Here is a 16,718-nt window from a genome sequence, read left to right as displayed (position 1 = left end):
GAAGCAAGACACGGGCAAGGAGAGGCTTTTTTCAAAATCAGTAAAACTTTATTCTATTTCCATTCTTCGGCATTAACAGAAAAAATTGGAGAAAGCAATGTTTGTTTTACAAAGATAATGCATCTCCCAGAGAAGAAAACCCTAAATTGTGAATAGAGGTAACATGAAAAAAAAAAAAAAAACCCAAACAAAAAAAAAACCACAGTACTGCCCTCTATTCAAAGAAAGTAACTCCTCATCTTTTTGGTTAAAGTAATACTTAGACCAATCATTCAGTTTTCTTGCTTGATAAAGCGTGACTGGGGAAATGGAGGGAGGGGGGTAGGGGAGAAGTGGGGAAAAAAAAAGCACACAGACATCAACTATTTCACCTTGATGAAAGTCTCAATACAGCTATGGAAAGCCTAAGTATTTATTCTTTTACAGTACACTGGGTGCCGGCTGCAAAAAAGAAAAAAAAAAAAAAAGGATTCACTTCAGGCACAACTTCTTTCTTTTTAAATTTAAATCAGTAAAAGAAACTGGGTTTAAAGCTGCAGTGTTCTAAGCAGCAGCAGATTTGTGCATTGTTTTAAATATACTTAAATTACCACACTGATGGCACACCTCAGCCTTATGAAATTCTGCACTGCATGTGTTTCAGAACGCTACAAAAATAAGTCTACCCTGGAAAGAGACTTTCATTGAGCTCTAACAACTTCGCTGCCTAAAGGACTCAAGTTAAATGAAATATGAAAACATTGTTAACATTTGGCCATCAACTTAAGTTATCTGAATGTTCACACAGATTTTATATAAAGTTGAACTTATTCCACCCTCCTATGGTCCTCAGAACTTGAGCAGAGTGAGCTGAAGTGAGCCTTCCACTTCCACTTGGAAGGAAAGACATAATGCAATTGAGCACTAAGGCATAGTAATACCTTGGCCAAAACAAAGTAAAGCATAGATAGTTGTAGTGCAGAATTCCGTAAGGTCTACCAGAGTAGAGCTGTCTATAATGTTTACTCACGTAGGCAATGTAGATTTGCAGTTACCAGTTGCGTTAAATGCACCATTCAAAACAAGCTTCTAAAATGTGATACTATAAGGCGCCACCTTAAGTTCTCCAGAATGCAACTGTGCATAATTTTAAAATGGTTTCATAAATTTATTTTAAACATAACATGAGAAGGTGTTAAAACTGGTGTAATAGCTTCATAGAATTTGGAGGAAGGGATGAATAGGGAGATATTCAGTACCCTTCACCAGCCCCCACCACTCAGTTGTACATCAGCTATAGGTTTTGTGGATCAGTCTATAACACCAGCTTGACGGATCTTTCTCTCTGCACCAAATCCCTGCAAGGAAAACAAAACAAACTTTTAGCTCCAGCATCATGCTTTAAAGCAAACCTGTTCTGTTCCGACCAAGTACAGCATTAGCACATTTCTAGTTAGCCACAGCTGTCTTCAGAAAGACAGTAACACAACAGGTTCTGTGGGTTGCTCTTTGTAGTCCTAGACACTTCACAGATTCCAGACGCTTTACTCCTTCTGCTTATCATGTGGTGTCAGAACCTTATGTGAAAGCCAAGTTTAGATGGCTATCTAAACTATCTCTGAGAAGGAGAGCAGGAGGTTTATAAAAGAAAAAACAAACCAAGATGGACATTATGGGCTAGAACACAACAAGCAATTGGTTGCTTCTATACCGTGTGCTCTTCTGAAACCACAGCATACGTTACCGACACAGGGTATAGCGCCCTGACTTTGCACAAAAATAATCTAATGTGTGAGATTATCTCACCTGCTGTGGCAGGTGACTAGTTCGGTACGGAATGAAAGCGGACACCCCGTTTCAAACAGCTTAGGCTTCCAACAGAGGAAGCAATGTTATTTTATCCAAGTTAAAACACAAACTGCAGTTATTCTGCAACCTAGCCTTTTATCTTACGTACCTTTGAGTTATCCGGTCCCCTAGGCTGACGAAGAACTGTTAGACGAGGAGCATTGGCATCATCCAGATTAATGCTCTTTAAACGATTAACAAGTCTATCAGGACGTGGAGCAGCAACAGCCTTAGCGCCTTCACTGTAACGGAGTCAACCATACAAAGCACTGATGACTTCCCAGAGATGGTGTAAGCTTCCTAATTTACAGTCATGTTCCCCATTAAGCCATTAGCATAATCTGTCTCATGAAAGTGGACCTTCTGGATTACACCATGTATGTCTGCCTCAAACCCATTACTTTAAACACAGGACTCTGAAATAGCAGTAGCTCAAAACAGTATTCTCTGAAGGGTATTCTCTAGTGAGTAGAGGTGTTGCATTTACTCTCATTTCTGACATTTCTGTTCCCTTTAACTGGAACAATAAAAGGCTTGCGAGATGCCAGTATGTAATGGCACAGCATTAACATCTCTGAAGATGATGAGAACAGAATTTTGAGAGAAAAAATTAAACATTAGCACTTCTACAGCAACAGGAAGCCATCTCAAGCTTAAGCAACATCCAAATTGTGCGGTTTTCTTCAAAATGTGTAAGAAGCTCAAAAGCAAAAAAAATACCCATCGCGCTTAAGAAATGACATGCCAAAAAGAAGAGTGCCTAACACCACTGGTGTTCTATTTAAAAAAGAAAGTTGCTTTTCAGGAAACAGGTGGAAGCACTATGTACTATGCTGGCCAGAGAGCCCAGCAACTACATAGTTATACCATCAGTTTTCTTATTATTCGTTAATTTCTACTTGGAAGGCTGCACCGAAGTTCCTGCTATGGGAGGGGGAGCTTCTTAAGAATAAATTAGAAGAAGAACAAGCTATCTGTAATTAAGAAAAGCTGAGAGTTCTGCTGCTGCACTGTACTGGACACCATGCAAGTGCTGGCAGTTCTCAGGTGAGAGGGTCTCGCTGAAGCCAGCTGAAATTCAGAGCTCCCATTCCATGAACAGCTAGCTTAGTTTAGAAGCAGTGTGCACTCCTCTACTGTGATGTAGACAGCATGCCAGATTAAATCACTTCAATTCTAAATTCTCACCAGACACGCCACACATTACAGGCACTGCATTTTCCTGTGCGCTGGTTCAGGATTACTGAGAACTCCACTTCATCCCCAGCCTGTAGCTCCACACCATCCTGAACTTCTTTGACGTGGAAGAAGAGCTTTTTGCTGTCACCCACTTCATAGTTAATGAAACCAAACTGAAAATGAACACATCACAAGGTTATTTCTTTCCTCTTGATCCAAACAGATGCAAAGACTTACTCATTATTGCAGTTTAACTACTTCTAGGGGGGGAAAAAAAAAAACCCAACCCAAAAAAACCACCAAGCAAACTCTGACGTGCCTAATGGAAGTGGAAATGCAAATTCTACACTGAACAGAAAGAACATTCTGTCTGGAAGCAATAGTTCTGGAAGTCTAGGCATTCTTCTTTGGTTTGTAAAGTCACAATTAAACCCCAAAGTCTATAGAACAAGTTCTGAAAACTGCCAAAGTCCTGCAGTTGTATTAAACTGAGAAGAGTACCGCTACATTTCTAAGACTCCACCTTAAGAATTACACAGTAGAAACCACTCCATTTTTTGGTCTGTCACTGGTATAAGAAGTCAGTTACTTCCATTTAACATTCCACTCATGTATAAACAAGCAAGAGTCATCTAGCCTCTCCATACATGACTAAAGCTTAGTGCTGCAGAATAACTATAAAAACAGAAAGCATTCACAGCACTCAATTTTCTAATCATTCTGAGACACAACTAACTAGGGCAATGATCAGCCTTTGCGTTTCAGGTGGACTGTAATCATTGACTGCTTAACACACGAAGAAGCTTCTTCTAGATGCAAAGTATGCGCAGTTTTGTTTCTTTTTAAACACTTTCTTTTAATGCCCTGTTCAGCAGAAACTAGTTAGACCAATTTCTGGGACATCTCAAAAACAGGTCTTCAGAATCAACCACAGCAGGAACTGTTGCCCAGTAGTACCAATGTATTAGCACCAAACCAAGTACTGAGTTCACCTTTACTAAAGTCACATTACACAGGCTTGCATAAACCAGTGCTTGGGTTACACATACCTGCTTCCCTAGAACCACGGTACAAATCAATCCATTTGTGCACAACAAGCTTCTGGGATTCAAGTGCTGAAGTGGGTTCTCATCTGCTCTATGCCAAGTCAAGCAGTTATTTCCTATTAACATGCATCTTGTCTTCATAGCAGCGGTCACTCACCTGATCTTTCACACATTCCACTGTGGCTCTGCGGAACGGTGTGATGTTAACAGCCATTGTCTGCCCATTTTGACCAAGAACACAGAGCTGAAACTTTACTGTCTCTCCCTTTTGCAGACAGTCACCTTTGTTTGCCATTCCAACAATTCCAAACGGATAGACCTCTCCTTTCATCTCACCTAGAGGAGGAAAAAATACGAGACAGAATCGAGATGTGTCCTTTCCTACCTGAAGGCATTCAGAATTTATTTCCAATATTAAAAATTATACTAGTAGTATGAATATAGCCTGTAGTGTGAATATAATTCTCAACACCTCTATTTACAGTTTATTAAACTTCTACACTTCTTGTGCGTTTGTGCAAGGAACACTTACAATTTAAAAGCAACAAATCTTACCATCCTCCATGACTTCAATCATGCCCTGGTATTCAGTTTGTGTGGGATCTACACTCCTTAAAGGACGAATTACTTTACCAGAGTAAACAGTTGGATCAGCTTCTTCAGTGATACCATTCACTGAAAAGAAACAGACAGTGCAAGAACAGGATGTTCTAGTCATACTTTATTTTAAAAAGAATTAGTAAGTGATTCAGATTGACCAGGAGCCAATAGTTTGCACTGCAAGACACCTAAGGCTGTGCACTCTACCACCCAGTAAAACTGGAACAGCTTTAACACAGCAATAAGCAATGATCGCTTTTCTAATCAGGCGACACTGACAGTTCAAACACAGAAGTAGCAAAATATCAGTTTCTCATGAAACTAGAGGCCATCAAACTTGAAAAGCAAATCTAAGCATTTTACTTCTCTTCCGCTGCATTCCCATTCCCTGCTCACCTTAAAGTATGCATTTTTTGCCCCCAAGTCCTTAATACCCCCAACTGCAGTCCTGCAATTTTCCTTCTGTGAGGTACAGCACAACCAGTGCAATTACTAATTTGACTAGTTCTGCCACTAGGTCTCTCCTTATAACCCTCCAATCGAAGAGGACAGAGTACGGTAAAGGTTCGAAGAATTGCTACTGTCTATAGAACTGTTGGTCTGCACTTGTCTGTTCTCTGGAAACACAGGCAACAGCTTTCAGGAAACCAATGACCACCACATTAAGCATCGTCCTCTTGGTCTAAGCTCCAACTGTAAATAGATTGTTTACAAACTTTATCCATCAGCACCTGCCAAGAGCCTTGTAAGCAGAAAATACCAGGTACAGGCTTACCTGCATGTGTTTTGTTCACCTTTTCTGCACTAACTTTGTTTCCTTTGCCTTTTGACAAGCTGTACTCAACAGTGTCTCCAAGTTCCAGGCTATCAATATCACCACAGTATTCACTACAGGAACAGAATTATGTACAATTTTCCTTTAGTTACATGACAACAGTGTTGCTCACCCAAAATTTACTTAAGTTGATCAGAAACCATAGCCCAGCACCTCCCGTTTTCAAGAAATCCTCTTTCAAGAAAGTGAAGCATTTCAAATATACAATACAACTGTGTTTCTTGGCCTGGGATTCAGAGGCATAGAACACCAAGATTGCTGACTAACAGAAAAGCCTGAACCAGTCCAGCAGAGATGATAAATGGAACCCGACACACCTAAGCATACATATATGCATGTGAAGTCCAAATGGGTTTAACAGTCAACCCTACGAAACTCTGCCGCCCGCCCCCCCCCCCCCCCCCCCCCCCCCCCCCCCCCCCCAAACAAAAAACCCACCCACAGAAACAAACAAGTAATAAAATTGCCATTCACCTGTAGTGGAAAAAGATCTCCTTATCATGATTGGCTGTTTCAATAAATCCAAAGTTATCTTTCAGGGCTGCAACATATCCCAAAAGCCTCTTAGAGCTGTAATTGCGCCCTAGCATTCTGACAGAAACGGCTGTTTGCAGACCCGTTCTCTTTACTTCACAAACACTGAACTCAACCTGTTGAAGAGGAGCGTATCAGTACTAGATAGAAAAAAACCGAACAAACCACGACCACCAAAACCATGACCACCACCAAAGGAAAAAATGCTCAAAGGAAAAAACTAATTTCAAAGCTGTGTAGTTCTAATCAATATCTAGGCTCTCCAGGAAAATAGTTTTCTATCCACTGCTCTCCCTGAAGCATCTGTCAGTCATTGACATCTACAACATTCCAGAGTAGCAGTCACACCAGTGACATCTGCAAGGCAAGCCAGCCTCCAGCAGTCAGCTTCTTTTTATCCGTTAAAGATGAGAATCTTTCTGTTTATGTGATTTGCCTCCTTTCACTACACTTATCACCAGTGACCCACAGCGAGCATGTGCCTAGCTTTTGCTCACTTGTTTCAGATTTTTAAAAACAGTAATCAGTGCCTTCCTAGCATGGCTCCTGAGCACTGACAGTTTTTAGGCTGCTCTTCCACCCTTTCCATTGTCTCTCAGGCTAATTTGCTCATAAGGTTATGTTCTCCCTCTTCAACATTCATCCCTAAGTCTTCATGCTAATTTCCTCTTGATTATTCACAAGTGGAGTCCACTATCTTAATTATAAGAATTCTTTGTTTAAAAAGCATCATTTACATACTAAGACACTTTTTTCATATATGTATCACCACGTTTTAGGATATTTTTCTTAGTTATAGAGAAGATTAAGCCACTCAAACTTAGGACAGAAAAAAAGAAATGGGTGGCATTATGCAGATGTCCTTCATTTGTTCTGAGAGGGAGGACAAACACAGTAACAAGGCAAAGAGAAGCTCACATTTCACAATGCACAGAAAAATATCTCCCAACAGTAAACTTAGTTATATTGCCTTATCTCCTATCTGGGGATTAGCAGATCCTTCCACATCCTTGGCCTGGTAAGGAATGGTCAGTTTTACTCCACAGTCATCATAAACAATTATTCCATCCTCAGCTTCCTAAAAACAAAACATCAGAATTCAGCCATCAGTATCTTATTCATAAGCAAACAAGTTTACTGTGTATAGTTCAAGCACTGCTCATATGAGCCACAGTGGTTTTACAGTAACTGCTAAGTAACTGGTGAAAAACACAACAAAGCAATCAACTCCGAGTAAGAAGCTTTAAATGATATTAGGCAATATTTTTAAAGGAAAGAAAGTATTAACACCATTTCCAGTTAAGTATTTACTGGAAGTTTCATTATTCTGGCATTGTTTAAAACAGCATGACAAAACAATAGAGGATCTCCTCTAGCCCTAGAAACTTAATTTTAACCAATTCTATCTAGCATCTTACGTAGCAGGAGGTAGAAAGAAACTTCCCATCAAGTTCTTGGTAATCATCCTCAGCAACATGATCATTAAAGCTGCTTTTATTATCTTTTTTCACAGAAGTTAGTTTTCACTGACTGCTGTCATTAGCTATTCAACGTAGTTCACATTTATACATGATAAACAGTGCTTCAAAAAGTTGAATTACAGATTTTAAGGAAGCAACCTCAGTCTCCAAAGCCAGGAACACAGAACAGGTACTTCACAAGTATAAGAACAGCATTACCTTCTCTTTGCCTTTATTTGGGCTAGTGGCTTTGGCTGGAGTGGCTTCTTTGTCTATAGTGCCCACAAAACGGTGATCTGATTGGGTGTGGAAAGAAACCGTGCCCTTTGGAAGTTTTTTAATCCTTATAGCATGATTTCTTTGGGCAGACAACATATCCTGAAAAACAAGATTGATCAGATTTTACACAGACTGCACATAATTTATGAAATCTTAGTTATTAAAGAAAAGTATAAATCTCACTTACAGGAACGACAGTGAACTCTACTTCATCAGAAATATGGAGTTGATTTCCATCCATAATTTCACTGAAGTGAAAGAACATGCGAGCATCCCGGTCCACACATTTAATGAAGCCAAAGCCATCTCTCATTGCTGCAATCACACCCTAGGAACAGTCAAATGGACAATTACAGTTTTACTACTAGTATGCGACATTTGTCTGCAGGTACTCCATATCTGTTTGTGGAGTATGTAATAATCCAAACACAACGCCTGAACCCTATGAAAACACTTCTTTGTTTATACAATATGCTTCCTTGCGAACTGTAGCGCTAATGGCTATGGTCAACCTGAAATGCAAACAGATCATACTTACCTAGTTTCTCAATTTCTTATGAAGTGGAAAAGATTAATTTAAGCCACTACCAACAAGGACTACAGTTTAAGAACCTGACATTACTACTATGCAGAGAACACAATCTTCAAGGGGGTAACTCTACAAATACATGCATCACCTATACAAGTATGTAATACATACATAAATACACACAAAACATACAAGAACCTGTATAAACACGAAATACAACCAGTGGTCGGAGGGAAGTTTAAGAGAAAACCCATCAGATTTCCAGACACAAATGAAGAAATTAAAAAGCTTTCTTACAAAGTTTGTAAGATTATCATATCCACAGGTGTATATTATGGTAAGCGTGTTACATATTTTAGTGGCCTCCCTGATGACCACTAGAAATGGAATGCTGAATGATAAACAGAATATACTGTGCCCCATCAACTGTCATTTCTCACCCTGACCTCTGTTTAAAAAAAAACAAAAACAAAAAAAACCCCAACTCCATAAAGTTGCTGAAAGAGTTCATTACTCAAGTTGGGAAGAACTAGTACCAGATCACACCAGAGGTATTGAGCAAGACAGAATTCATGAACATACTCAGTTCAACCCAGTTACTACAGAGCCTTTAGCAAGTCTCAGGGAAGGCTTACAGGATATGAATGACAATGCAAAGATACTTTCCACGTGTAGGAACATTCTTCTCTTATATAGCTTTCACAAGCTCAGAAAAATCATCTAACCTTTCCAGAAGCCGCCAATACTTGTCACCTCAATGACAGCTCAATTCAGGCGGGCAAACATATCTAGCCAGAGTATAAGAAGTCTATAGGATAGAATGCCAAAAACCGAGAGGCTGAGGTCAAAGTTCAGTGGTTTTCTTAACGCAAAGGGTCCCTAATTCACAGCATACCAATGCGATAGCACTGTAATTGGACTCCAATTGAAAAGGAAGGCAAACTTACAGTCTAGTTGGAACAGAACCAACATTCCAAATTAGAGGAATGAAAGATATTCTTTAATGCTGATTACCACATCCATCTTAGTCCCTGTAATCCACAAAGAGTTTTTTGTATGTGACAGAACGCAGGTCTTCACTATCCTTCTCCTGGACCCTCAGACAGAGACAGATTGGCCAAAGAACATGAAATCCAAAAGCAGCACACAGTACCTGCTCTGAAACGTAAGACTTTTCACTACCTGAACCAGAGTACCCCAGGTTCTTCCAGTTTTCCTAAGAAACATGAGTAGTTACCTATTTATAGACTCAAGCACGTGAATTTTTAAACTAATAGTTCAAGACTGCATTAACTTCCATCTGCTATAACCAGCCAGCAATCCAATTCAAGAGGGCCAATTAAGGTCTAATTTTCTAATATGATTTCATTTACTCAGTAGTTAACTTTTTATTCTTTTAAAGGAAAGACGCACAGCATTAATTCTGAATTCTATACCATTTAAGCACTTTATTCGAAGTGTAGATCTGAGGATTGGATTTCATAAAAGGCAACGGAACACACCAGTGATTTTTACATTAAGTTATTGTTTAAGACAAAACACCCACGTTTTACTTTCATTTCCCCTCAAGAGTTAAAACTTTTAAAGATAGATACTTGCCATTTCCCTAGTTTCATTAGTAAACTGGAAAGTATTGGGGAGAACCTCAATATTGGTGGCTCGTTCCAGTTTGTCACGTCTGTCTGTTGAAATATTGAATCGAACGTGGTCACTTTCCAGCAAGGTCACCTTGGATTTTGTATCTTTGTCTCCAAATGGAAGTTCTTTAGGAATCACGAAGTCAACTTTGATGCGGCCAGGTAATGGATCACTCTAGCAGACAGAAAAACCAACAGAAAAAGTTCACCTGCAAGACTCAGCATAACTGCAGACAGAACAGTTGGCAGAAATACTAATGCTAACAGAAGTATGGATGACACCAAATGCCTGCTGGACTTGGACCACTATGCTTCATTTCTACCACTCCCAATTTGTAATTTACTGTCTATAGCCAAATGCAAGGTACTTTTTGTTGTTGTTGGGTTTTGTTTCGTTGTGTTTTTTTTTTTCTTAAGCAGCAAGTATGTATTGCCAAAGAAATTAAGACTATTTCAAGAATTAAATTCATAACCATACTTAGAACACTTCTAAAAGGCAGTGTCTTTCTTATTAAGTGTTCAAAAACTCACAAAAAAACCCCACCTCAACCTTTCCCACAGCAACAGCGCAGACTCACCTAAAACCTTAAGCGGAGTGCTCATGTACACTCTTTTCTCAAAATCAAACATTAAAAGTCAAGTTATCCCTCTGTCACAAACCTCATTAATTGTTAATGCTCACAGGGATCCATAGATCAGGCTTATTCCAGCAAATATTTTCTTCCCTTTTCCCTATGCTTTTGCCTTAAAGATACATCCTAAACCCACAAAACTCAATGGGAACTATTTGAAACATTAAAGAAAACACATGCTCCCCAATGTACCACTACCCTAATTCTTACTCTTTATAACCTTTAGAAAAATTGCATACTGTGACTGCTATCAATGGCTGTTACAGGCTAAGTACAACCTTACTCCTTTACTCTGATGCAATGCTTATGCAGCAGACCGTTATAGGGAAAGGGGAACATTTTTACTATTTGACTGGAATTCAATACAATATTTCACATAAACTTAAGTAAATACTGAAATGCACCTGGTTTTTGCTGGGTACTTTTGGAATTACTTTGGTTACAGTTCCTTCAAAATGTTCAATGCTGATATCTTCAAAAATGACAGTTCCTTGAGGCAGCAGTCTAACATCTGTTGCAACTTCTTTACCCTAAAAGCACAAAATCAGTCAAATACCCATAGAAGAGGTAAGGTAACAGACATTTCCCAATGAGCCTCCCTTCCCCCCCTTCTTTTTACAAGTGAATTTGAGAAAACAGACATCTGTCCAGTATGCCCTAGGATCTTGTCTTCAGTTTTTACTGGATTTCGTCTTACATTTCTGTCTTTGATTGTAAACTCCACATCATCACCAGGCTGTAAGGCTTCTAGGTCACCTTTGAATTCACTATAGTGAAAGAATATCTCCTTCACGACATCACCCCTCTCAATAAATCCAAAGGCTTCCTGAGAACAGAACAAAGTGTTTAATAAATTGCCTATTCTCTTAACATACCAAGACAAAATTTTAAAGGTTCTATCAAACAGAGTGAAAAACTATGACATACCAGTATAGCAGACTTAAGAGTGCACACAGCTAACAGACTACCACAAGAAATATATAAACGGAAATAAATAGGACCTCCTTTGTTAAGAAGAGTATTAGTATCAGAGATTAGCTGTTTAAACAGTTTCACCCAGTCTGCACCCACAGCTCCAAACTGTTAATAGCTCTTAATACCCTATATATAGTACTTATAACACCACTTTTCAGAACAGCGTTTCTTTTACAAATGAAATTTCAAAGCTAAAGCATCACTTACTTTCATGGCACAGACTACTCCTTGACAGCGGGCTTGTTTCTTTTTTAACAGCATAATGTTACGAGCACTTACAGCACCAGTACTAGAGGGAAAAAACGGAAACAGCAAGCCTGAAACAACTCAAAACTGGAGCAAAAATTAAGATTATATTTCATAATGTCATTTCAGTTCCTGGAACAGGCATGAATTGCTGCCTGACTACTAAAACAAAGTATGAAGTCAGAAAAATAAAATACCAACTTACTGTTTATTTGTATCAATTACAAAGTTTATTTTATCTCCTGTTTCCAGCTGTACATTTCCTTCAACATCCTCTGGGGTATAGGTCAGGTAAAAGACTTCCTGTAAATTAATATTGACTAATATTAGCCTATTTGCAGAATAGTTGTTTCAAAGAAAGATTAACACAGTTTTGTTTAATAACAGTATCTGCTATTAAAGAAATTAATTTAGGGAGAAAATCAGAAGTGGTCAAACATGGCATGCAAAAACATTCTTTTTTCTAGTCATGCTGTTTTGATGAGTCTGTAACAAGCAACTTAAGTTGAAAAGTTTGTACATGGCTATCTTTAAATGTCAATTTCTAAAAGTTCAAGGTAAGGATACATGAACATTACATAACCCAGCTTCATTAAGTTTTAAAAGAGAAAAACGACTATTTGGCTCTATATAAAGTTGTCCATAGATATAAGCAAGCAAGCTGTCAAATTAACATTTCTGTATGTAGTAATTACCAAAGCATACTTTTTTTGGCCAAGAACTACAGTTCTTAGCAGTGTCAATTGTCTACATTCAGCGGTATAAATTTTTTTTGCTCATAGACCATAGTGATGGACCAGTGAAGAGTTCAAGTAAAATACATAAGCTTTACCCCGTTACGTTCGTAGCATACACTCCCTGTTGGACTCTGACCCGGTGCAGCTGGAGATTTACTCTCTAAATTGTGAGGAACAGCACACACAACCTACCAGTCAAAAAAAAAAAAAAAAAAAAAAAATTTCCATTGCTAGTCATTTCAGGAGCATCATTGTTGAATACAAAATGAACCTCAGTATCCTCTACTATACACTCAGGGACACACTTCTAGTGTCACTCAACAGGGAATGCCACGCTGCAAAGTTTCAATCTTACAGAACACCTATTGACTCTAAAAACCGTTTGGAGCTAAGTAAGAGCTCAAACTGAACCTCTGAATTTGTACCAGAACACCACACTATATTTCAGTGTACCTGAATACTGTATGTAGTTAATATGCATGCTAAGTGAATCTAGCCTTCTGTACTGGAGTAAATGATGGAAATTATGCATGTATAGAAAACAGGCACTAACTTGTCCATTTATTCGTTCTTCAGGTAATATTTCTGGTTTTATCTTCACCAATTTAATAGCAATGGGTTTTCCAGTTCGGCGATCAGAAGACACTTCAAACTCAACATCGTCTACAAGACAATCAAACATGATAATGGTGTCACAGAGTTTTGCTTGGGTTTTTTTTTTTTTTGGTTGGTTTGTTTGCTTAAATCACTAAGTGGTTACATTTGATAATTCACTGCTTGTAGCCAAACACAATAAAGTAAAACTCCAGTGCTTTTGTTACAAAGGAAGGACACTCTATTTGCAAGTATTTCTCTGGTTATTCTGCTTATTCACTCCTGTTGCTAATGAACTATTCTGTTGTCATAGCTTGCCCTTCAACAATTCCCTCCCCCTGCCCTGTTCACTATACAGTAGACTTCACACTGAAGTTCAGACAACATAACATACGCCATCAAGCAGTTTAGAAACTTCACTGCCACATTAATTAGTAGCATGAAGTAGCAGCCTCCCGATTCTGAAAAATCAACTGGCCATCTTCAAATTAATTTAAAAAAAAAAAAAAATACTGAGTATGTGAGGTATATTCTTTCACAGTCTAAGCACTTGCTTCCATCTCAGTTATACAAGTTTGACCTAACACCACACCTTTTTCAGAACGGCCACAATCATATTAATACAAGCTGCACAAAGCTTAAGTGCTGTAAAGGTCTCTCATCAGGAGTGGTAGATTATCAATTCAATTATCTCTTTAGCCCATCAGAAGCAACAGCATGCACCTGTTCATGCCACAAGATAAAAGCATTTTCTATAGCAAGTGAAAGACACTGGTCTTCACTCAGTCAAGTAACTCTGAAAGTCGCCTAATTACCTCCTACTTTGAGCTCCTGTAAGTTGCCATTATACTGTGAACAGTGGAAGAACAGTCTAGCTTGCCGTTCTGAACACTGAATGAATCCATAAGAGGTCAGCAGTTTTTCTATAACCCCAGTCTCACGCAGTGCTGCCGAAGTACCATTGGGGTACCCGTTGTGTCCATTGTTGTGGAGCAGGTTTGGATCAAAGCTCATCTGTTCAAAAGAAAGCGGGGGGGGGGGGGGGACGACCACAAAAAACACTCTGCTTAAAATAAGCTTCCTTTCCCCATACCCCCATATCAAACACAAAGAGCTTGTGGAAATTATTGTAACAAGCAAATTCTAACCATTTTTAAAATAAGACTAAGAACATCAAAACAGTCAAGCTGTTGTAAACCAATAATACTTAAAATTTAGAGAGGCAACATATTTATAAAATAGGCCAGAAATACAACACCGAAATAGTTTGCTTAGACCAAAACAAACTTTCAACTTTAAGTATTACACCTCAAAGTGCTCCCACATTCACTATTTCACATTAGAGCCTGAAAATATCTAAAGTATCTGCTCTTCCAAATTAAACAGGTAGTTAGGAAAATGCAACAGTTATGAACCAACATTCACATCCCTGCAAAGTTTTGTTCCCAGTTTGTCTATTCAGTCTTTCATACTAAAAAAATGGCGTTAAGTATTTAAACATTTTTGCACAGTTACAGAATTAATACCCAGAATTAAACTAACTTTTCTGTGGCATAGGAGCTCAAGTGCTAGAGAGACTTAGAAAATGGGAAAAGAGCATTAAACTGAAAAAGCTAAAGCTGTAACGAACTGTAAATTAACTTACATCCATTAAAACTTTTTTTTTTTTGGGGGGGGGGGGGTGTCTTATTTTCAAGGCACGGACTCAATCTTGAAACACTCACAAGTCCCTTTAGTCATTCACTGGCTTTTTGATGTGCAAGTCTCACTTTTAAAGCAAGCTATTTCCATTTACAGGTTCGCAATTAAATCAGTTGAAATGTATTACACCTCACCAAACACTTGAATTCAAGAAAGACTACTGAAGCAACCCTCCCCAAACAGTCAACATGCATCTTAAAATACAGTATTGGGAGTTCTATTTACTGCAGTTTCCAGACTATTCATTTTGGAAATTGAATGAGACTGTATCTGTTCTCTGCTTTCTTGTTGCATCAAGCAGAAGAGATTCAAAATTAGTCAGCAATATGTTTAGTGGAGATAAAAGACATCTGAACAACTTGTAAAATGGTCATGCTTCTGAATCTAATACAGATATCAAGTTACTTAATGTATTAAAAGGTATAGTTACAGCATGTCTTACTATGCTGTTTGGAAAATCAGTTTAAAAGTGATCAAAGAGCATCACTCCAATATATGAACCCATATCTTTTGAGGAAGGCAACCCCTAGGACTTTCCATACACAAGAAGATGCCTCTGTGGGAAGGCAACAGCTGAAGTGTGTGATTTTAAGCCATCCTAGAGCTTGAAATACTTTTCAAAAGTAAATTGGTCCTACAAGTAGGGTGGCTGGGGGAAAAGAAAATTATGTACTACTATACCTTTTCCCAGGATAATAATAGGCAAGACCATTAACCCATTCTGAAAGCTCAAATCAGTGTGACAAATGTTTTTTGCGAGTCATTTACAAAATGGCCACTTCACATCTCTGATACAAGGCAAGTACGTAAACATAAACACACATACACCTCTACCACAGACATTAAGTAACAAGACTACTACTAAAGGTACATCAGATACAGAAAATGGCAAAAATTGACCTAAAAATCAAGTTCAGAATAGCCTATCTTAGGTTTAGAAAACCACACTGCTGTAATCTCTGGCTCAAAGACTACCACTGCATGATAACATTTGAACAGTTTGAGTTTAAAGGAGTATTAGCAGTATAGCACAAAGAACTCATCAGTCATCTAAAGCCTGCCAACTTAAGTTCAAACAAAGATACATTCCTCAGAGTGGCACTAAAATTTGCTGTAGAAAGATGCATGATAATATTGGCACTCTTTCCAGATGCCTGTCATATTCCTACACCTGTTCAAACATAATAACAGAGTGTAACAGAAATCAAACACAACATCCATTTATACATATCACCAGGAGTACTGTAGCAGAACTTTAAGAAACTTCTAGTAATAGGCTACAGCCTATTAACGTATAAACAAGACTTGCTTGGACCTACAATATAATGGTTATATACCAGACCACGACGACCTGACTGTGCTGTCCACTGCCAACAGTTCACTCCCAACAGCTGACTTTTAGCACAGCTGACCCGGCAGTTTACAAGAACTATGAACCCCACCACTACAAGTACTCAGAGGAACAAAAAAATCTGTGCGGTTAAGATTTAAAGATTACTAAACAGAGGTTGTTGGGGGGGGGGGGGGGACGGACACCAACCAAAGGGATTGGAACCACAACACTACCGTTACTAGAAGAGAGAACATTAATAACCAGTTCTCTAGGATTATAAGTATTGTTAAACAGAACCATACTGCAGGTACTATTAATTTGTCATACTACTACTAAACCAACATAACAGCAAAGAACTGCTAAAAAAACCCTAACAAAAACCACCCCCCTCTGTTGACACCTTGTTTCCTGTAAGTTTAAAAAGATATGTAAATCTTTATGTAACACATACACCAACCTCGCAGTGATATTAAAATATTGCACTTTCAGTAGTATTAGCCGATTCTTCTGTTTCAGCACAAGTTTCTAAGGATGAAGACAGAGAGAGAGAGACACAGAGAGAAAGACGGGGGGG

The 16,718-nt window shown here is 38.5% G+C and overlaps 1 protein-coding gene across 3 annotated transcripts; it reads right to left on the bottom strand.

Annotated features, from left to right (window-relative positions):
• Nucleotides 1-38: 38 nt before the first annotated feature.
• On the bottom strand, nt 39-16,718 carry CSDE1 (cold shock domain containing E1). Of its 3 annotated transcripts, none has more exons than XM_009480508.2 (19): nt 16,602-16,718; nt 13,926-14,124; nt 13,070-13,179; nt 12,612-12,704; nt 11,985-12,082; nt 11,741-11,822; nt 11,256-11,384; nt 10,963-11,088; nt 9,889-10,101; nt 7,948-8,088; nt 7,701-7,859; nt 6,992-7,099; nt 5,962-6,137; nt 5,428-5,540; nt 4,608-4,727; nt 4,210-4,388; nt 3,016-3,179; nt 1,937-2,069; nt 39-1,337 (listed from the first exon to the last, which is right to left on the bottom strand). In XM_009480508.2, exons 2-19 carry the CDS (start codon nt 14,122-14,124, stop codon nt 1,290-1,292), a joined length of 2,391 nt encoding a protein of 796 aa, XP_009478783.1. In that variant the 5' UTR covers nt 16,602-16,718; the 3' UTR covers nt 39-1,289. The 3 variants fall into 3 exon arrangements, with proteins under 3 accessions (XP_009478783.1, XP_075578637.1, XP_075578636.1); XM_075722522.1 differs by lacking the exon at nt 16,602-16,718 and adding an exon at nt 16,149-16,333; XM_075722521.1 differs by lacking the exon at nt 16,602-16,718 and adding an exon at nt 14,756-15,155.

Source organism: Pelecanus crispus, chromosome 17, assembly GCF_030463565.1.
Source record: "Pelecanus crispus isolate bPelCri1 chromosome 17, bPelCri1.pri, whole genome shotgun sequence".
Classification (NCBI taxonomy): Eukaryota; Metazoa; Chordata; class Aves; order Pelecaniformes; family Pelecanidae; genus Pelecanus; species Pelecanus crispus.
The sequence above is the reverse complement of the archived record's forward strand: the minus strand, read 5'-3'. Positions and strand labels throughout refer to the sequence as shown.